The 19,575-nt window shown below is 52.3% G+C and overlaps 9 protein-coding genes across 9 annotated transcripts; 5 read left to right on the top strand and 4 right to left on the bottom strand.

Moving 5' to 3' along the window:
• Positions 1–234: 234 nt before the first annotated feature.
• On the top strand, positions 235–1,437 carry N0V89_001491 (uncharacterized protein; the record flags this gene model as incomplete). The annotated part of the gene is made up of 3 exons (XM_056210302.1): positions 235–387; positions 440–607; positions 658–1,437. The coding sequence occupies 3 exons, from the start codon at positions 235–237 to the stop codon at positions 1,435–1,437; spliced, it is 1,101 nt and encodes a 366-aa protein (XP_056077124.1).
• An 847-nt stretch (positions 1,438–2,284) lies between these two features.
• On the top strand, positions 2,285–3,905 carry N0V89_001490 (uncharacterized protein; the record flags this gene model as incomplete). Its single annotated transcript, XM_056210301.1, has 2 exons — positions 2,285–2,894; positions 2,992–3,905. The coding sequence occupies 2 exons, from the start codon at positions 2,285–2,287 to the stop codon at positions 3,903–3,905; spliced, it is 1,524 nt and encodes a 507-aa protein (XP_056077123.1).
• A 2,098-nt stretch (positions 3,906–6,003) lies between these two features.
• Positions 6,004–7,143, top strand: N0V89_001489 (uncharacterized protein; the record flags this gene model as incomplete). The annotated part of the gene is made up of 3 exons (XM_056210300.1): positions 6,004–6,259; positions 6,313–6,996; positions 7,043–7,143. The coding sequence occupies 3 exons, from the start codon at positions 6,004–6,006 to the stop codon at positions 7,141–7,143; spliced, it is 1,041 nt and encodes a 346-aa protein (XP_056077122.1).
• Positions 7,144–7,313: 170 nt separating this feature from the next.
• Positions 7,314–9,033, bottom strand: N0V89_001488 (uncharacterized protein; the record flags this gene model as incomplete). The annotated part of the gene is made up of 3 exons (XM_056210299.1): positions 7,314–7,626; positions 7,674–8,116; positions 8,191–9,033. 3 exons carry the CDS (start codon positions 9,031–9,033, stop codon positions 7,314–7,316), a joined length of 1,599 nt encoding a protein of 532 aa, XP_056077121.1.
• A 511-nt stretch (positions 9,034–9,544) lies between these two features.
• Positions 9,545–11,678, top strand: TPD3 (protein phosphatase 2A structural subunit; the record flags this gene model as incomplete). The annotated part of the gene is made up of 7 exons (XM_056210298.1): positions 9,545–9,710; positions 9,764–9,915; positions 9,964–10,455; positions 10,504–10,763; positions 10,813–10,913; positions 10,962–11,299; positions 11,346–11,678. The coding sequence occupies 7 exons, from the start codon at positions 9,545–9,547 to the stop codon at positions 11,676–11,678; spliced, it is 1,842 nt and encodes a 613-aa protein (XP_056077120.1).
• A 506-nt stretch (positions 11,679–12,184) lies between these two features.
• Positions 12,185–12,558, bottom strand: TTR1 (Glutaredoxin; the record flags this gene model as incomplete). The annotated part of the gene is made up of 2 exons (XM_056210297.1): positions 12,185–12,342; positions 12,408–12,558. The coding sequence occupies 2 exons, from the start codon at positions 12,556–12,558 to the stop codon at positions 12,185–12,187; spliced, it is 309 nt and encodes a 102-aa protein (XP_056077119.1).
• Positions 12,559–13,363: 805 nt separating this feature from the next.
• On the top strand, positions 13,364–15,397 carry N0V89_001485 (uncharacterized protein; the record flags this gene model as incomplete). Its single annotated transcript, XM_056210296.1, has 1 exon — positions 13,364–15,397. The coding sequence occupies one exon, from the start codon at positions 13,364–13,366 to the stop codon at positions 15,395–15,397; it is 2,034 nt and encodes a 677-aa protein (XP_056077118.1).
• Positions 15,398–15,670: 273 nt separating this feature from the next.
• Positions 15,671–17,279, bottom strand: N0V89_001484 (uncharacterized protein; the record flags this gene model as incomplete). Its single annotated transcript, XM_056210295.1, has 5 exons — positions 15,671–16,089; positions 16,143–16,841; positions 16,948–17,139; positions 17,192–17,202; positions 17,260–17,279. 5 exons carry the CDS (start codon positions 17,277–17,279, stop codon positions 15,671–15,673), a joined length of 1,341 nt encoding a protein of 446 aa, XP_056077117.1.
• A 1,346-nt stretch (positions 17,280–18,625) lies between these two features.
• On the bottom strand, positions 18,626–19,369 carry N0V89_001483 (uncharacterized protein; the record flags this gene model as incomplete). The annotated part of the gene is made up of 1 exon (XM_056210294.1): positions 18,626–19,369. One exon carries the CDS (start codon positions 19,367–19,369, stop codon positions 18,626–18,628), a length of 744 nt encoding a protein of 247 aa, XP_056077116.1.
• Between the last annotated feature and the right edge of the window lie 206 nt (positions 19,370–19,575).

The raw sequence follows: 19,575 nt of genomic DNA, 5'->3' as shown, positions 1-19,575 counted from the left end.
TTATCGACATGCGGTATCTAGCGGTGAGAGCAGACCGCAAACTGTTACCGGCTTGTGGCGATTACGCCCTCTTGGCGGGGTATTGCGTGCTTACGACCTAGCATCGGGCGTAATGACATGGGTATGCATCTCGGAACATTGCAGCTGACCGTTGCTTAAAAGAACACGTCCGCGGTATTTATACGTGTTGGGACCAGCTGGGAGCTGAAAGTTGCGAGTCAACATTGCGACAACATGCCTTCCATTGCACCTGCACCCCTTCCAAACTGGGAAAGACCCAGCAAGACCAATGAGAAGCTTGACTGGGCCGACATCAAAGTCATTGATCTTGCTCACTATGATGAGCCGGGAGAAAAGCAAAGATTGGCAGAAGACCTCAGAGACGCCGTATGCGTTGACCGAGAACGTGGACAAGAAATGGTTGCTGACTCTCTGCTAGGTCCACAAGACAGGCTTCTTCAGCATAACCGGAACTGGACTTACGCAGGAAGAGGTAGAGCGCCAGTATGATATCGGTCAAGCGTATTTCAATCTTCCGTTAGAAGAGAAGGGTGACCCAAAGTACCGATGCGATTTTGCCAAGGGCAACTATTTCGGCTATCGCGCGGTCAGTGAACGAGTTTGCAACCATTTGATCATCTCTGACGTGCACTTTAGGCGAACGAAAAGAAGATTATGGGCACCGAGGTTCTCGATAACGTCGAGTCAGTCAACATACCCAAATTCATTCCCTCAAACAAGGACGAGCCTTTCCAGCCCTTCCTTCAACAATACCGCTCCGAAATCGAGGATTTCTCCCGGCGGTCTCTGGAAGTTGCCGTCAAAGTCCTTACGCTCTTCTCTATAATTCTTGAACTCCCAGAAGACTACTTCTCGAAGCAACATCTTTATAGCACACCTAGCGAAGATCATTTACGATACATGGTGTATCACCCGCGAAGCCAGGAAGACGATGCGAAAGTGCAAAACACATGGTCCCGCGCACACACCGATTTTGGGTCACTGACTATGCTCTGGAGCCAGGATGTTGCGGGCCTGCAGCTCAAGACTCCGGCTGGAGAGTGGAAGTACGTGCCACCAGTCGACAACGGCATCATCTGCAACGTTGGTGATACGCTTGACTTTTGGTCCGCGGGATACCTAAAGTCAACAATTCACCGTGTAGTACGGCCGCCAGTTGATCAGGCGCATATTCATCGCCTAGGACTGTTCTACTTCGTAAGGCCGGGAAATGATGTCGATATCAAGCCTGCGCCTTCGCCGTTGTTGAAGAGGTTAGGATTAGTGAGGGAAGACGCAGAGAACGCGACGCCTGTAAGAGGATTGGAATATGTGAGAGAAAGGGTGAAGAGCTACCACAATCACAACGACTATGCGGATATGAAGGGGAAAAAGTTCAAGGTAGGCAATCTTGAGATCGAGGACGAGGCCGCCTAGTGGTCACAAGAGAGAGATGCGGAGATATACAGAGGCATGAAAGTGGTTTCTCCAGTACCAATAGCTACTGAAAAATTCCGATATTGAGCGCTCAGTCCATTTTGATCATTCGGTATGGTGGCGAATCTCGGGTTCCACATGATGATGAATGCGGACCTATGAACGGCTTGCTGGCATTCGCGCTCCATTCTGCAGGCGTCGAAAAGTCAGGGCCTGCGAACATGGCTCAAGAATCCCGCTGAGTTGTTGTGGTGTAATGTTCAGCATGAGTGGGTTACGTGAAATCAGTCTACGTTCCGAACATCAAGACACACTGCTGTTGTGGATGGGGCGTCCGGGTAGTCGTAGAAATTCTTCGGATGTCCCTCGTTATGCATGGGTACCCGCGAAGGCCTTCAGATTGATGGTGATGTTACAGACGAGAAAGTGAAGTAGAGAGTCGATTTGCAGTCAACACCCTCACTTCTTCTCGACCCACACCGCTAAAATGCCCAGAAATACAAAATTCGGTGGAGAGGGGGCAGCTGGTGTATCATAGTACTGTATGATATTATCGTTTGCACAAAGAATCTGCCACCTCCCACGGCGCTGGAATAAGAGACCAAGAACATTCAACCAATATATTTACTATAGAGGAGAGCTCTTTCTAGAGAGTGGGAGGTTAGAAATTAGGGGGAATCTCGATCTTGCCTTGCGGGCTCTGAGGCAGGAGGACGCGGTGTTGACAATATGGGTCGATGCGTGAGTTCTCGCTCAAAAGTCAAAGTGAGTTCCTCTAGCCGCTGATCTGTACAGCGTTTGCATCAATCAAGAAGACCTAGGTGAGAAGGCGAATCAGGTCGCGAGGATGGATGAAATCTACAAGACAGCCGAATCGGTTATAGCATGGTTGGGCCCTGCATCTGAGACTTCCTCTGGCGCCCTGGACTTCATGAATATCCTAGCGGAATCAAGCAGGTCACCCGAGTGTGATAATAATGTTCGTCCGCATCCGGTTATTCTTGAACTCAACACCTTCCGCATGAATCCAGATGTAGCATCTGAGATCATGGCTACGCGTGTCGAAACCAATGTGGACGAAGTTCTCGAACGACTTTGGTTTAGTCGTATGTGGGTCATTCAGGAAGTCTTGTTGGTGAAGGATCTTGTCTTGCATATAGGAGATCACACCGTTCCATGGACACAGTTTCGACGAGCAATCAAGATGTTATGGGCTGCGGAGCAATATGTACCAAGACCATTCGACGAAGACCATGATGGTGGATCTATATACTATCCTCTAGGTCTAGTATACGCTCGCGATCAGTTACAAGCGAACGATAGCGGAACCACGATCTTTCAAGACTACACTATGCAAATCTATGTTCGAACAAAGGATTTCAAGCGATGGGGTTGCAAAGACGATCGAGATCGTGTCTTTGAAATCTTGGGCTTCATACCCCAGGATTTGAGCTTGCGTATTACACCACACTACATGTCATCGCCTACAGAAGTGTTCGTAGACTTCGCGCGCCAGCACATCCTCCACGGGCCTTACCGTCCTTCTTTTTGCAGGTCTAGAACAACGCCGAAGTCCAGCCGTCATGGACATAGTCCAGAGTCTCGTTATGAAGTATGCAGAGAAGGTTTTAGAACACGTACCTGACGATCTTTTCTCCGCCCCTGAGCTATTCAGTCATGACCTTCTCCCATCATGGGTCCCCGACCTACGCCCCGATCTCGTCAACCCAACTCACCGCTCCTGGCGCCCGATGAACTTCCATGCCGCAATGAACGGTCCACCCGCCGCAATCCTGGACAAACAATGCGCCCATATGATCGCCGTCCGCGGCAAAGTCTTCGACAAAATCACGCAAACCATTCCAACCCCAACATCATCACCAGAAAAACGCATGACGCACAAAGAAACCCTCGTTCACATCATACGCATCTGGTACGCCACAAAAGCATTCTACGCCGCCCAAGGAAACCAATACCCTGTTCTCTCCGAATCTACCCAAAATCACGATGCTATCTTCGACAACCTCATCACCGCGTCCAACACAAATTCCAGCCTCGTATCCCTTATGTCTTCCAACCCCCCGGGCTTCGTTCCTAAGATCCTCGTCTTCCTAAAAGAGGTGTCGGACCGCGGTACAACTGCCCTCCACGAGCATTATGCCTCGCCTAACCCCTCACCCACTGCAGCCGAGACCGCGAGTTTCGTCATGACAGTCTCTAGGCTTTTCAGTGCGGATCAAGTTATCTTTACGGAGACCGGATTCGTGGCGTTGGCACCGCATGGAGCGAGAGAGGGAAGTAGGGTAGCGTGGGTGAATGGGCTGCAAAGTTTCCTGGTGGTGAGGGAGATGCTGGGAAGAGGGGGCTTATTTGAGGTTGTAGGACCGGGATTCTTGGTGGGGGCGATGGAGGGGAGATCTTTGGGAAGGAAGATGAATGGGAGGGATGGTGGGGTGGGGAGGAGATGATTCATCTAGTCTGATGAGGGTCATTGCGTATTATGCAGACAAAGAGAGGGAGAACTTGCGATGATCGGGATTTGGACGATTTTGTGATGTCCAATCGTAAGTGAAGTTCATGAGAAAAGCATGTGGAGTAGCTACGAATTCACAATGCGTTCGCTCTCCTTCGGTACTGGGGTTCGCAGGTATGTGAACAGCGTGCTGGATGGCTGTTAACACCATATCCTCTAAGGGCTAGATATTTTAGAGATTTGTTTAGTCTTGCGGACAGAGTCTGCGACACACCACTGCATACAGTATCTTTTCACGCCTTCTTATGGTCGGCCCATTGACGTCTGCTCCTATTCTGTCGACCTTCAGGTGCCTTGCGCCGATATACGGAACGAGCCACACCAGTTGCGCTTGCTAGGATACCGCCTTCGACCTGCACCCATGGCCTTCCCACGCCTCTTACAACGCTTACCAGACGGCGATGTCGTCATTCGCGAACCCGAAAGCGACAATGCGCCTGCCTAGGCATTACTCTCTCATACGTGGGGAAAAGAGAGGTCATCTTTCAGGACCTGGAAGCTAACGCAGACATGGATAAGACTGTGAGCAAGGCCGAATAGAGGAAGATACAGTTCTGTGCGGAGCAGGCTGCAGCTGATGGACTGCAATACTTCTGGATAGACACATGCTGTTGAGTCCAAAAACGCCACATATCAAGATGAGAGCAGAGCAGGGAGGAAGAGAATAATGACTTGGAGGTCAGCGTCAGCTCTGCGCAATCCTCCACTCGCCACGGCCCGCACCGCTAGCGCGCCTCAACCGCTCTTTTCTCGACCACCGGTATCAACGACATGCCTGAAAACACCATTCACATCTTAGTCATCGAAGGTACGCTTTGGTTCTCTCATATATGAGTGTCTAGCCACTGCCCGCATGCATTAGCAGCAGAGACTCCTGAGGTTCCGACCTGTGGAGGCACCGCGCTTCCCGTCTCGAGATTGAAATAAACACGCAAGTCGATGTCGCCGAAGTCCAGAAACTTCTTGGATATCCGTTGTCGAACAGGTCGCCGTCTCTTGAAGAGTAGACGTGAGATAAACGGCGAACGCCAGCGTACGGCGTACACCATTCCGCTTCTGGCCTCAACCCTGGCCTCGGTACTTCGCTCAGCCCCCACACGTGCTGCACGCCTTACCACCGGCGTATCTTCGCGCGACCACTCCACATGTTATTCACACCTCCGTTGCGACGGTTCGAAACGTTGATTCGCATCTCCGAGTCTTGGTAACCGAAGCCTCCCGCTCAAGGGTCGAGGCGGCATCAGCGAACACTTCGCCCGAAACGGTTCCTTCCGCTGTGCTCCAATCTCAATAGGAAGGCCACCTTGGTATGGTCCATTTTCCCATCCAATGGATATTTGCGGCCCTCTTTGGCTACAGTTTATGAGCTAAAGAACCAGCGCGATGACCGGGAACGCATGTCCAGTGCGTCGCCGACGTGCCCTGTAGAGTTGCGCAAGGCGTCCTACGAACCATGAGAACGTCTACCTTAGCACACCTTCAGCCTTGCAAATCGTCAAGAATGCGCGCCTGGCTATACGCATCGTGCAACAGCCGTGTTTCTTCTCCTACCCCTCTGCAGGTATCCGCATCTCCTTGGCCGAATCAAATTACGATACCGTCGCCAAGGCGTGTTCGTATGGCGGTAGCTCCTTGTTCTGGCACTTGTGCAGTATCTCCGGACCCCGAAATACCACTTCTGGCTGGTCCCTGTAGGGGTGAACGCCGGTAGCAAGGTTGCACAAGGCTGTGGGGCCTGAAGGCGATTTAATATACTCATGCAGCCTGTCGTATATTGCGTGTGGTAGGACAGAACCGCCTTCCTGGATCGTAAAGAGATATATACATTCGTTACTGCGACGCTGTCAGGCATTTTCATCCTTTCGTTTGACTTCGATGACATTTCTCCTCACCTCATACTCTTTTGAGTAAACCCAAAGTACGCAACTGCACTTGTTCACAGGATAGACTGTGTGCTTTGTACCCGGCATAACTCCATACCTTATTGGTCGTCAATCCTCAACACTAGCACAGTATCTGAGTCGAGGTACACCATGGTCTCCGCTCCATCTTTCCCATCGCTCGACCAGTTCCCGCCAGGTTACGCAGAAGAGAACAGCTCGCGCCCGCTACTCGCAACATGCATCGCCTTCCTCGTCCTCGAAACAATCTTCATGACGCTTCTCTACACGTCTCGCTTCCTCTGCAATGACGGAAAGCAGCCCGGCGAGCAGAAAGCCAATTGGTACATGATAAGTCTAATGACAGGTACATACCTCGTCTGCGTCAGTAAAATAACGCTCGGCTTCCGTACGTTCTCCCTCCCACACCCCATCCAGCACTGTTCACTGACATGTAAATAGTGATGGTGCACATCGGCGGCGCAGGACGACACGCCCTAACCCTATCCTACGCCACCCTCACCACCTCCCTCCAGCTAAACACCGCAATGCAGCTCGTCTGCCCCCTCACAACCAGCCTCTCCAAGATGTCCATCCTCTGCCTCTTCTACACCATCTTCGGCCGCACCTCCGCACGCTACCGCCTCGTCATCAGAACAACCTTCATCCTCTGCCTCGTCACCCTCCTCGTCCAAGTCATCATCCCCTTCGCAAACTGCCGTCCCTTCAGCGCAAGCTGGTCCCTGAGCCAGCAAGACTTATGCACCATCAACGGGCTCATCCTCTGGAAATTCCTCTCCATTCCAAACGTCATAACGACCTTCATCGTCGTAGCCATCCCCATCCCCGCGCTGTACAAACTCCGCGTCTCCTTCGCCACGAAGCTGGGCCTAGCCGTCGTACTTTCCGTCTGTGTATGCGGCGTCGTAGCCGCTGTAATGCGCTTTGCGGCCTTCCTGCGCGTGAAGTCCTTCGACGACTTCACCTACGAGCAGATTGATCCGCTGCGGTGGACGATTGCCGAGTCGGGGATATACATGGTTGCGGGGGTGCTGCCGACGTTGAGGCCGTTGATGAGGAAGATTTTCGGGAATACGACGTTTGAGAGGATTTTGACGGGGCGGTTCAAGTCGTCGCGGGGGAAGAGTGAGGGAGTTGGGGCAATAAGAGGGGGAGTGGGATGGTGGGGAAGGGGACGAGATTAGGCTCGTGCAGAAGGAGAAGGAGATGTCGGTGTTGAGCACAGAGGAGACTGTTGTTGGGGTGGATGACGAGGAGAAGGGCAAGCTATAAACGAAAGATTGCTTGAGCCAAGTATAATAATGTTAAGACTGAATCATTCCCTTGCACTTCATGCAATGCTTGAAATCATGGTAGACGGCTTTATTGTGTGATGCATAATGTGGGCAATCCTAGCCCACTGTACAAATGCTGACGTGTGTTACATACCGCAGCGCAAGCGATCACCTAGCCCTTAGTCGACTGATCAACGTACCGATGATCAGAAGGCATGCTAGTACACCTGCTTGTGCTGGCGCAAAGATGGCAGAACGAACAACAATGAAAGTGCCTACAATGACGAACGTGGCAGGCAGGATCACGGAAGGCTTGTACGGTCGGTGGAGCTCTGGCTCACGGCGACGTAAAAGGAGCAAGCCCAACACGGTACTGACATAAAAGACCCACATTGCCATTCCCACAAAGGTCAATAGAGTTCTGAAGCTTCCGGTGAATATGTAGACGAGGGTGAGTGAAAGCGCCAAGAGATTCGCATAGCTTCGAGATATTAGTATGGGGACGAGTGGGTCCATAACGAAACTTACATAGGCGCATCGAAGTGAGACAGTTTGTCTTGGTTCTGGAAAGCGATGCCATTCATCTGCGAATCAATGTCAGGGTCGCTCGAGAGAATTGGTGCCTGCGTCTGGCGCCAAGGCAACCCTCGTTGGCCTAAGATAGCGGGAAGATATTCGCGCTCTGAAGCAGCTACTGTCAAGCGACCAATGGTGAAGACATTGCTGGTGATGGAGCCGGCACAAGAGACAGCAACAAGAATGGAAACGAGGACTCCCGCCCAGCGACCAAATGCGGAACCTAGTGCCACAACGGCCACAGCATCGCTCGAGCTTACGGCCGACCAGGGGAGTAAAATGTAGTATGCGATGTTCACGAGCTCATAAGAGCCCAGCACGACGATCATGGCCGCCTTGATTGCTTTGGGTAGCGCCTGTCCTGGATTTCGTATCTCACTCGCTACCACGTTTGCCTTTAGCCTTGAGTTAGTTCGACTGTTGTAGAAGGCATTGCTTGTCGAAAGTCTGGCTGCGTAACGTGACTCACATTATCCCAGCCATCATAGGCCCAAAGACCTCCGTAAATGGCAGCAGAGTAGTGTCCGTACCGATCCCATGTACTCATGGATGTCCAATCAATAGTGTGTCCCTCCGATGTAGTAGATCGAGTAGCGAACCAATTCTTGCTATACCAGTCTTCACCGCCTGACAGAGAAGAGTTCGGATTCACCAGATGAGCAATGACAGCCACAGTTCCTCCAAGCACAACCAAGAAAACAGTCAGTAGCTTGATGCCTGTGAAAGACTCGCTCAGTCTAAGGGTGACTTTGGTGTTGATCGAATTCAATAAAACCATGACCACGAAAGCAAGGGCAGCTATAAGCTTCAGCAGCCATGCAGCCGTGGGGTTCGAGCTGATGGAACCGATAGACTCGGCAATCACAATGCTTTGGATGGCCATAGCAGAAGGCTTAGCAGCCATGATGTAGATCCATGCCATCAGAAAAGCCATGGTATCTCCGTAAACGTATGCCAGATAGGCCTGCATGCCGCCGTTGAGGGGGATGGCAGCGCCTAGCTCAGCAAATGAGGCAGCTCCAGCCCATGACAGCAGTCCACCAAGCACCCAGACAAGCAGGCCCGCACCAGGAGATGGCACATTGCTATCCACCTGCGCGGGCGATGCGAAGATGCCAGACCCAATCTGGAGTGTGACCAACACGGCGAAAGCATGTCGCGCGGTCAGCTGTTTGGTGGGATTGTCGCTAGGTTGGTTATTGATAGAGGTGGGCGAGGTCCTGCGCTCCAGCAGTGGCTGGGTTTCCGAATTGGACGGCTTGTTGTGAGCCTCCTCTTCTATCCCATCTCTTTCCTGAGCCTGACTGCTCATTGCTGCGAGGAAACTCCACTGGCCCCACTAAGACCCTACGCAATGGTCGTTGGTGCTGATGTGGGTTGAGATTCTGGCGCGCAGAGAGAAATTGGAAGCAGCCACCTGCCCCGCCACAGCCCGATGCCAAGTAATTAAACCCACTCTCCAGGAACTGCAAGCACGAAACAACGACAAGAAACGCAACACGCCAACCTCGAAAACAAACAAAGTGCACTCGAAGGGCGGCACCTTTTCTACTCGCATACTCACACTCCATCTCCTGAAAACCGCCCCGACCCTCCCCGTCGCACCTGCCCGCCTGCTCCCCACCCAGCACCTGGTACGTCAACACCGCGACACACCACCCCAGGTCCCCAGCACACTCCCCCGCCGGACTTACATTCGCGCAGGAGTAATTCCAGAAGGCCCCACCGCGCCGTTCTGATACCTCATTGCCCTTCGCGCACCCCCGAGGACAGTCGCTGCCCCTCGAAGAACAAACCCTGGTGATCTAGCGCAGCCGTGCAACATGGAAGCAAACCAAAACGACGAGCTGTATCCGATCGCCGTTCTCATCGACGAGCTTAAGCATGACGATGTGCTGCTGCGATTGAACGCCATCCACCGCCTCAACACGATAGCTCTGGCATTGGGTGCCGAGCGGACGCGGGATGAGCTGATACCCTTCCTCGATGGTAGGCTGCAGCAGAGTAAACCGGACCCTAATGTGGGCTAACGAAGCGCACAGAATCGGTAGAAGATGAAGATGAAGTGCTGACAGCTCTGAGTGAGGAATTGGGCAAGTTCGTCGAATATGTTGGTGGTCCAGAGTTCGGACACGTGCTGCTCTCGCCTCTGGAGAACCTCGCTGCGATAGAAGAGCCGCTTGTGCGAGAGAAGGTGAGCGCACATCTGCAACGAAACGGGCCGCTTTACTGATGCTGGCAGGCCGTCGAATCCCTGAACAAGATTTGCGAAGAGCTCTCGCAGCAACAGATCGAGGAGTACTTCATCCCGCTCGTCTTGCGCCTGTCAAAGGCCGACTGGTTCACCTCAAAAATCTCGGCGACCGGTCTCTACTGCGTACCTTACACACGAGCTCCCCCACCATCGCAGGAGCAGCTCAGGCAGCATTATGGCCAGCTCGTGCACGATGACACCCCGATGGTGCGACGACAGGCCGCAAACAACCTCGCAAAATTCATCAAGTGTATGCCACCGGCCATCGTTATCGATGAGATGATTTCCCTCTTTCAGCACCTTGCGGCCGACGACCAGGATAGTGTCAGACTTTTGACGGTGGATATCTTGATCGCAATCGCAGAGGCAGTGCCAAAGGAGCAGCAGTCGAGCCATGGCGTGCTCCTCACAGCTCTGCGGAGTCTTTTCGAAGACAAGAGCTGGAGGGTGCGCTACATGGTTGCTGATCGGTTTGAGAAGGTGTGTCCATCGGGCAGGTGAAACTAGATCCAAGCTAATCTAGTCTAGATCGCGAAAGCCGTAGACGAGGAGGTTGTCAACCGAGACCTGGTACCCGCATTCGTAAAGCTTTTAAAGGACACCGAGGCGGAGGTGCGAAGTGCTATCGCGGGGCAGATCCCGGGCTTCTGCGCGCTCCTCGAACGTGAGACTCTGCTCCAGGAGGTGATGCCAAGCATCGAGGAGCTCGTTTCCGACCAATCGCAACATGTTCGCGCTGCACTTGGTACCCAGATTAGCGGGCTGGCCCCAATTCTCGGCAAGGACGAGTAAGAACGTGCTGTTCCCCGATGACGTGCGTTTGCTGACATGCTGTAGGACCATTTCACATCTTCTGCCCATGTTCCTTCAGATGCTCAAAGATGAATTCCCAGACGTTAGGCTTAACATAATATCTAAGCTTGAGCTGGTAAATAACGGTACGTTGCTAGCCGCGTGCATGAGTTTGGCCTCCTAACAAACTTCAGTCATTGGCATTGAACTTCTCTCACAATCTCTTCTACCGGCCATTGTCCAGCTCGCAGAAGACAAGCAATGGCGTGTACGGCTGGCGATCATCGAATACGTCCCTCTTCTTGCCTCGCAGTTAGGTGTTAAGTTTTTCGACGAAAAGCTTAGCAGCTTATGTATGAGCTGGCTCGGCGACACCGTTTTCTCCATCCGCGAGGCGTCTACGCAGAATCTCAAGAAGCTTACCGAGGTTTTCGGCGTAGAGTGGGCCAACGAGGCCATTGTGCCCAAAGTGATGGCCATGGGCCAGCATCCCAACTACCTCTACCGAATGACTACCTGCTTTGCTGTTTCGGTATGTTTGTCGTCCCCTTCCCACGGACATCCGCTAATCAGGCCAGACCCTCGCACCCGCTCTCAGTCTCGACGTGATTGAGGCATCCATTCTCCCTATGATGGATAAGCTCGTTAACGACGACATTCCCAACATCCGATTTAACGTTGCCAAATCATACGCCGTCCTCATTGACACTCTCAAGCAGCTCCCAGAGCAAGGCACTGTACTTGCACTGCAAAAAGCAGGAACCCCTGGCCAGGGATGCCCCAAGGGACAGGATCTCATTACAAAGAGCATCTTGCCCAATCTGGAGAAGCTGCAGCAAGATGATGATGTCGATGTAAGGTACTTTGCGACTACGGCGGCGCAGAGTTACACGGATGCGATGCAGACTTAGGAACCTGCATCGGCGTGGAAGGATATAGTGCGGGGTTTGTTGGATCAGTGAGGCACGAGGACACGACAGTAAAGCAAGCATTCGAAACAACGTAATGACATAGATGGCGGGGATGAAGGGTTGCAGGATGAGGGCCTCGGCTTTTGTCATGGTTAGGGCTTGAGCATTACAACGCCCGCTAAAACTGGGTGTTGTAGTCGCATCATATCTACGCACAGTGGTGACGGTGTATGAAGTAGGCAGGTGGAGTATAAGTCCAAAACCAAGACTACCCTGTTAGATTTCGAATGGTCATGTTTGAAATGCATTGTTTGGCAGTATCACGATTGACAGCAAGTAAACAAATTAGCATTATCACCCGTATCACTTAATATGCTTTCACACTCGCTCCTAAAGAGTTCTCTGGAGTCCATCACAAAGTGCCTGAAGTTGGAAATCGACTTCGTTTATCCGTAGTCTATGATTACTATGCTATAGGTATGCCATTACAGCTTCGACTCAGATAGTCAGACAGCGCCGGCGGTCTTGAGCAAGTTAGGCAGGTCCTTCTTCTTGCCCTGCAGCTCGGAGTTTCCACCAATGTGTTTTTGTCCGATGAAGATGTTGGGGACAGTAGACTGGCCGGTGATGTCGGCGAGCGTAGACTGAATCGCGGAGCCGTCGTCTACAGAACACTCTTGTCAGCGCCTATTCATCTACTATGCTTCGATACCATAGGGGTGTACATACCGACTTGGTCCAACTCAATGGCGTAGAACTTTGCGCCGCTGTCGCTCAGCAGCTGCTTCGCGGAACGGCAGTAGGGGCAGTAGCTCTTCGAGAAGACTGCGACGGGGTTCTCATCGATGATGGATTGCACCTTGGTCTTTGTGGCGGACATGGTGGCGGGGCTGGGAGCGCGCGTGAAGAAGTGCCGGAGGAAGGAAATGGTTGCGGTTGTACTCGGTTACTGAAGCTGTGTTAGAGTGAGGGGTGTAGAGTCTTCGTGAAAACAGTTCGGATACGAGCGAATGCAAAAACAGGTAGATGCTGCTGTTTTATGCGACTTACTTGAGGGGCGGAGTGTGTAAGGTGTGATGTGTGAGATTTGGAATACAGGGTCTCGATGGCGGAAGATCACCGCAGATGCAGATGCAGAAGGTGGATGGTGATTAGTAAATGCGATGCGCGCCCCGCAGTGAAAGACAGTCGCCCTGAATGATGCAATCGCCTTCGGCAGGTTCGTTAGATGGTTTTGGCTTGAAGACTTAGCTAATCACCGGGCCGTAGCCGGGCCAAGCGGAAACGGTATATTCGTCTATCGTATGACGACTGCATGCGCGACGGCGGCTCGAGGACCCTGAAGCACAGGTACCGCAGAGACGTGAGAGCATGGTGACCGCGTCGAATATGGTAGGGGCTTTCGGACCTCATTGTTTTCCGAGCTAGCTATGCTCGCGACTTGATCTAAGTAGAACAAAAAGGACGTGAAGGACGTCGCGACGGAAACCGCAGCTTCCGCATGCCGAAGGGTTGATTGCCTGTCTGCTTATGAACCTTTCCTTTCCATCCCTCGCCGCCTCACTCAGATGTAATTCCCGACGCAACCTTCTGTTCAACTCCAGGTCGTACCGCTATTTCCCCCGCGCTCTGCCTCCCTCCAGCGAACAATCTTGCATGCGCGCCGACGTGCGCTTCCTTCCACGATGCCGGCCTCTCCCGCTGGCTCAACCGCCTTCTTCGCCCTGGCTCTCCTTACGATCGCCGCCGCCGTACTCCTCCTCTTACGATACTACCTACCCTTACGAACCACGCCCGCATACGTGACCGTCCCAGTCTTCCTCACCATCGCACTCCCCGCCTCCATCGTACTCCTCGTACCCATCGATCTCGCTAGCAGCGCTGGTACCAAGGGTATCTGGCTCGGCGAAGCCGTCGTCTACAAATCATGGCGCGTTACGTACTGGCTCACGTTCGTACTGTCATGGGCTATCCTCCCACTGTTGGGCGAGTACGTCGATAGTGGGTACCGAGAACCCAAGGCGCGAGCTTTGTACAGCGTGAAGAGTAATGGGCGATATTGGGCTGTGATGCTGGGGACTGGAGTGCTTGGTCTGGTGTACTACATATGGTACAACGGATTTGATCTAGAGAATTTGAAGGGTACGGTCATGGCACTGGCGTATGCGTGGTCGCTTGCCTTGGCGATATACTTGATGGGTCACGGACTCGTTGCGTTTCCGCGGAATCTGTACCGCTATGCGAGTATCACCGGGAGGTTGAAACGACTGCAGGCACAGGCGCCTAAGCTTCACGAGAAGTTGACAGAGAGCATGGATAAGCTGGACCAGTATGAGTGGCAGGTTGTGCAGCTCAAGCAGAGAAAGAACGCTACGGCAAGGGAGTTTCAGGAATGGATTGATGAGTTGGCAGAGAAGAGCAGTCTCCCAGAGAGCAGGGCGAGTGTGGTGGGACGGATGAGCACCGCAACGGTACCGCCCGTCATCACGGAGAGGTATCTTGCGGATTTGACGAGGAAGTTGAAAAGAGCGAGGCATGCGAAGGTGCGGTTTGAGAGCGAATGGGATCGCTTGATCCACAAGGCTGTCAAGACTCAGGCAATTCTCGACTCAAAAGCAAGCCAGAGGTTAGAGTTCAAGACGTCACAGTTCCAGGCGGCCAAGGGTGGATTCATGGATCGATTCACATTGCTCACGCCCTACACTCGATACCTCCTTCACGTACACGTTATACCGACATTATTCTACTTCGCCTGGATCCTCACATCCCTAGCATCCCTGGCAGTCGTTTGGTCCGAATGCATCCGCTCCTTTGTCTACGACTCCAAGCTCTCCATCATCGGCCGCAGCGTAGTCCACCACCCCTCTTCATCGCGCGGCCAAATAGGATTTGGCGGTCAACTCATCGCCGCCATGTGGCTCTGCTACATGCTCACTTGCTCCTTCTTCTCTCTGACCGAAGTCAAGATTTGGGGAAATCGTGCGCTCGTCCGTCGAAACACATACCAAGAATCTGCAACCTGGTATTCCCTCCAACTAGCGAAGCTGACCGTCCCGCTCTCGTACAACTTCGTCACGTTCATGCCGCGTGGCCCAATTGTCCACGAAACAAGCTTCTTTAAGCTGTTGGGTCAATACGTCGAAAGCACGCCCGTCGGCCAAAAGTTCAGTGACTACTTCCCCATCTTCATTCTCGTGCCGGTACTCGCGACGGCGTTCGGCCTGTACAAGAAAGTCAAGAACATAAGTGGCTTCGGTGATCTGCTTGAGGACGAAGAAGACGAGGCTGTCGAGGCGGCGGGGACCGGCGGCTGGCGCGAAGGCCGTGCCCTCATCGAGCGCGAGATCCAATCTTCCTCCAACAATGGCAGTCTTGGGCTTGCGCAGAGGAATGCTTCGCCAAACGGGGAGCGGTACAGTGATAACCCGCCTTTAGCTGCGAATGCGGAGCCGAGTTCGAGACGGCAGCCGCTGGGAAGGAGGAGGCCGCCTGTTGACGACGAAGAAGAGGGTGGCAACTTCTTCGAAAATTTCAGCGCGAGGGTGAAAAATACCTTTGAGACCAGAGATTGGAATTTCGAGAGGCCGAGGTGGCTTGGTGGGGAGGATGAGGTTGATAGAGGACAGCGAACTAGAGGGTCTGGAGATGGAGGAGAGAGAGGTGGTGGCTTTTTGGGGTTGTTTGGTGGGCGTTCTGAAGAGGGGAGGCTTAGGCTGTAGGTGCATTGCTTTGGTATAAGGGCGTTGCATGTGCATTGAATTGGCGTTGATAGACATAGGGTACTTTGTTGTACGAGAGAAGTGTAGAGGTTATTGTAATACTGCACCTAGTACCAATATGGACATATCTCTTCAGGTGCTGACTCTAAGAATTTCGTTTGAGCACAATACGATGTAGGTCTTGAGATTGGACTGGATTAACAGAGCCCTAGGAATATGGTATTTCCAAGTCAAACGTTCGCCCGCATAAGGTACAGTAGTGCCGTTCACACCCTACTGCCTCGCTTTCAGATCGAAGGCAAACTTTCTCGGCCTACTGATCAAATACGTCGTATAATCATGTCGTGGAATCTCAACCTCGCGTCCATCATCTCCGACCTTCCTTGCCACATCAAAGGCCCAAGCCATCGCGCCAATCGAAACAAAGAACTCGTTCTCGACGAGATCCATGCCCATGCATAAACGGCGCCCATACCCAAATGTGGTGAAATTGCGAATGCAAGGATATTCGGTCAGAGGCTCGCGGTACGAAGGGTACGCTGGGTCCAACCACCGCGCTGGCTCGAACACTTCAGGATCGGGATAGACCTCGGCGTCCCTAGTAATAGCCCATTGATTTGGATGGATGTAAGTCCCTTTGGGGATGAAGTAACCGTCGTAGACATCGTCCTCTGTCGTCTCGTGTGGGATACCTATCGCATCATCAGCAAATTCACAGCACTACTTTCCCTAGATAAAAACATACTACTAGGTGTAATCGGTCTCCACCTTAGTAATTCCATAATCACAGCCCTCAGCACCGGCATCCTCGGCGCGTCCCGCATCTCAGGCCTCCTCTCCCCACACACCTCGTCAATCTCAACTTGCACCCGCGTCTGCCACTCTGGATACAGCGTCATGGCGAGGAGGTACGTCATCAGGCAAGACGACGTCGTCAACACACCAGCTAACCCGATCATACCCACCATGTACGCGGCTTCTAGATCGCTCACATCCGTCTTTCCCTGCCTGTCAAGCACGTACCTCATGAACGAGTCTTCCGCCGTGCCCTTCGCAACCTTCCTCTTAACTTCTTCGTGCCTTTGCAGAAACCAGACTCTCTCTCGCGCATGGCGAGCTTTCTCGATCCACTTCCAGGGACTCACCCAACTCGGTAGCAGTTTCAGCTGCGGAATGATATTCGTGATGTACGCCGCTGGCGAAATCGCTTGCAGCAGACCATGACTGTGCTGTCTGATTTCTAGGTAATGGTCCGGCACGCCGAAGGCCAGCCGCGATATCACGCGCCCGGTGTAGTTCTCCATTATGTTTTCGTAGTCGTCTGGGTTGGCGCGGAGTTCGTCTAGGAACTGGGTGCAGTATGAGTAGGGGATGTCTTGGTGGTTTGTTCGCGCTGAGGCGGAGAGGAATTGGGTTACAATTTTGCGTTGGCGATGGTGGTGGGCTGGGGGTGTTAGTCTGGTAGGTATATTTGGGCCGTGAGACGAGTAGTTGCGGAGGGGGAAGAGTCGTGCACGGTAGATCTCAGACTGAATTGTAGTTAGACTTACCATTGTATCCAAGCAAGGGCAGGTACTCTGGATCCGTCTTGCTGTTGATTAGTTGGTTGATACTTGGTCTGTCTGAGTGCTTTGCAGCCCGTTTGGAAAGCAGATCGTTGGCGATTCTGTCGGAAGAAAGCCAGATGTGGTTGACGCCGAAGATGTTGATGCTGTAGATAGGACCGTGTTTGTCTGACCACGCTTTGAAGCGCTTGTAGCTATGTTCTCGGGGGATGTCCCATACGCGACCTACTAGAGGGAGGCCTGGATAGTGTTTAGAGAAAAGAGAGAGAGAGAGACGGAGGCTGTAAATTTGTGTACCTGTTGGGCCTGGAGGCCATTTTGCGCCTGGTGGAAGGCTGCGGCGACGAAAGAGGTGCCATAGTAGACCAAATGCGACGATGATAATAAGGCACTTGAGAGCACCGTGAAAGTCACCTTTAGCCTCCGATACCTTCACCGGAAATAGCTTGTCCTTGGTTGACGCATTTCCAAAATGGAGGGACTCAAAAGCCATGATTACATACAGCAAAATGATCTATGCTCCCGGAATTGCCTGACAGTAGAGTAGAATCAGGTCCGTGGGACATAACGAGACTGAACGGTACAGTATGTACTTCCAGTTTGACCCGGTGCTATTCTAGGAGAGGAATTGCATTGACCCGATCCCCCTGCCGCTGGCTCTCGCCCGAAACGCGGATCTCCCGCATATCCTAGTTTTGGTAACCGAGGAGGAGCTCGGGTCCGTCTCCAGGATGACAAGCAACCCCAGACCCGTTGGGGCCGAAAAACGAAGCGGTCTTGAAAAGGCAATCCAAATGGGACGCCTGGTTGTGGATCCAGCGTGGGGTGTGTGATTGTGACATGCAATAAGGATGCAGGAGAAGATAGCTAATTTCAAAGAGACGAAAGCCGGAGGGGAAGCTGTGATGGGCCCTTGAGGGTCATTCAAACTTTCTGCATCTATAACCCATGGCCATTTGGTCGTCGTGGCAATGTAAATCTGCCGATTGAAATGGAAGGTCTTGAGTCTCATGCAATATGTGTGATAATTGGTCGACTGCAACAGAAGCATTTCAGCGTGTCCGGGACATGTTCGCAAGTTTTCAATATGGATACATAATACTGAAGTACATTCCGACTCGCTAAGCCTGATCAATACCCAAAGCTATGGGTATAAGCTAGGCTCGATTCATCTTGTTTCCTGTCAATTGTAAGAGTTGTTCTGGAGTATTCTCCTGCCAAAGCATTCCAAGACATCGAGTTGGATTTTCCGCAATCTTTTTTGGCTCTGTGACGAGGCCGTTTCATGTTCTATTGTTGTAGAACATTCGTCACTCCCGGCGAGACGCTCTCCAGTCTCGGAAACAATTCACTGATCCACCGTTTCCGCAAATCCTGGCCCCATTTGCTGGTCACTGTGTCCCAGTCACTAATATTCGTGTTAGCCTATGAATTCTGGGTTTAAAAGTGTGAAAGTGTGACCTACGAAACGACTTTACAATCCATCAAGAAACGACCATGGGCTTCTGGCTCCAACTGAGGTCTGGCGCCATGAACCAGAGCCCGGCTGCCGGCTTCAGTAGTTCGTGCAAATATTTTAACTATGATAGGCTGGATAATTGAACGTAGCCACCCTATCTCATCCCGGAACAAATCGCTCTCGCAAGCTCCTGGCGTAACGTCATCAATAATGACGTCGGAGCCCGAGCCTAACGGACTGCGAGCAGCAAGCTCTTGGACGGAGTAGTGTAGCAATAATTTTGACACTCGATACCTGCACAGGAGTCAGAAGATGATGCGAGAAGAGGGTAGAATCCTGCACTTGCCTGTCACTCATATCGGCAATCTTCTCATCGCTAAGCACATCGAACAACGATCCATCATGCTCCGCCTCCTTACATGCTGCGATGAAGTGAAGGTCTGATCCGACAAAAGTAAGTCGCGTTCGAGTGCCAGTCTTGCGTGCAGTTTCCTTGAGCTTTGGCAAAGCAAGCAGGCCAATTAAGACGGCAGACACGGAATTGATGGCGATGTGCGATTCCACCCCGGATTCCTTTTCCTTCTTAAAATGATTTGTGAGCACGCCTGCATTCTGGATCAAGGCGTCGAGGCGATCTAGGGTTTGAAGGCGTGCTCCGAATGCTTTGATAGACTCGTAGTCAGAGAGATCAAGAGGCCAGACTTCAAGTACACTCTTCGTGACGTGAGTGCTCTCGATGATGTTTTCGGCTGCCTTTTCGCCTTTGGAGATAGTTCGAACGGCAAGGATGACCTTCGCAGCACCTAGCCGCACAATGTGGCGTGCAGCTTCTAGGCCAAGTCCTGTGTTGGACCCTGTAATGACAACTGTCTGCCCCTCAAAGCTCCATGTTGGGTATGGGAGTTTGGTAAAGAGCTGCGAGCGAAGAAGTGTGAGGAAGAAGCCCATGGCTGGAGGTGCAAGCAAATATTGAGATGATACTTTCCCATGCTTGGATGATATGCGAAGTTGTAGAATAAAGAAGCGTGCATTGGTACGCCATTGGTCCGTAATCTAGCGATGCGGCGTTGCAATGTGTATCCACCCCACTTGGTGAAAGGTCACTCGCGCGAGTTGTATGGTGGGTTACACAAACAAGGGCGGGTCGCATCGGC

This window comes from Didymosphaeria variabile (assembly GCF_027946475.1).
Source record: "Didymosphaeria variabile strain IMI 356815 chromosome Unknown scaffold_1, whole genome shotgun sequence".
Lineage (NCBI taxonomy): Eukaryota > Fungi > Ascomycota > Dothideomycetes > Pleosporales > Didymosphaeriaceae > Didymosphaeria > Didymosphaeria variabile.
This window is presented reverse-complemented; position numbering and strand designations above follow the sequence as displayed.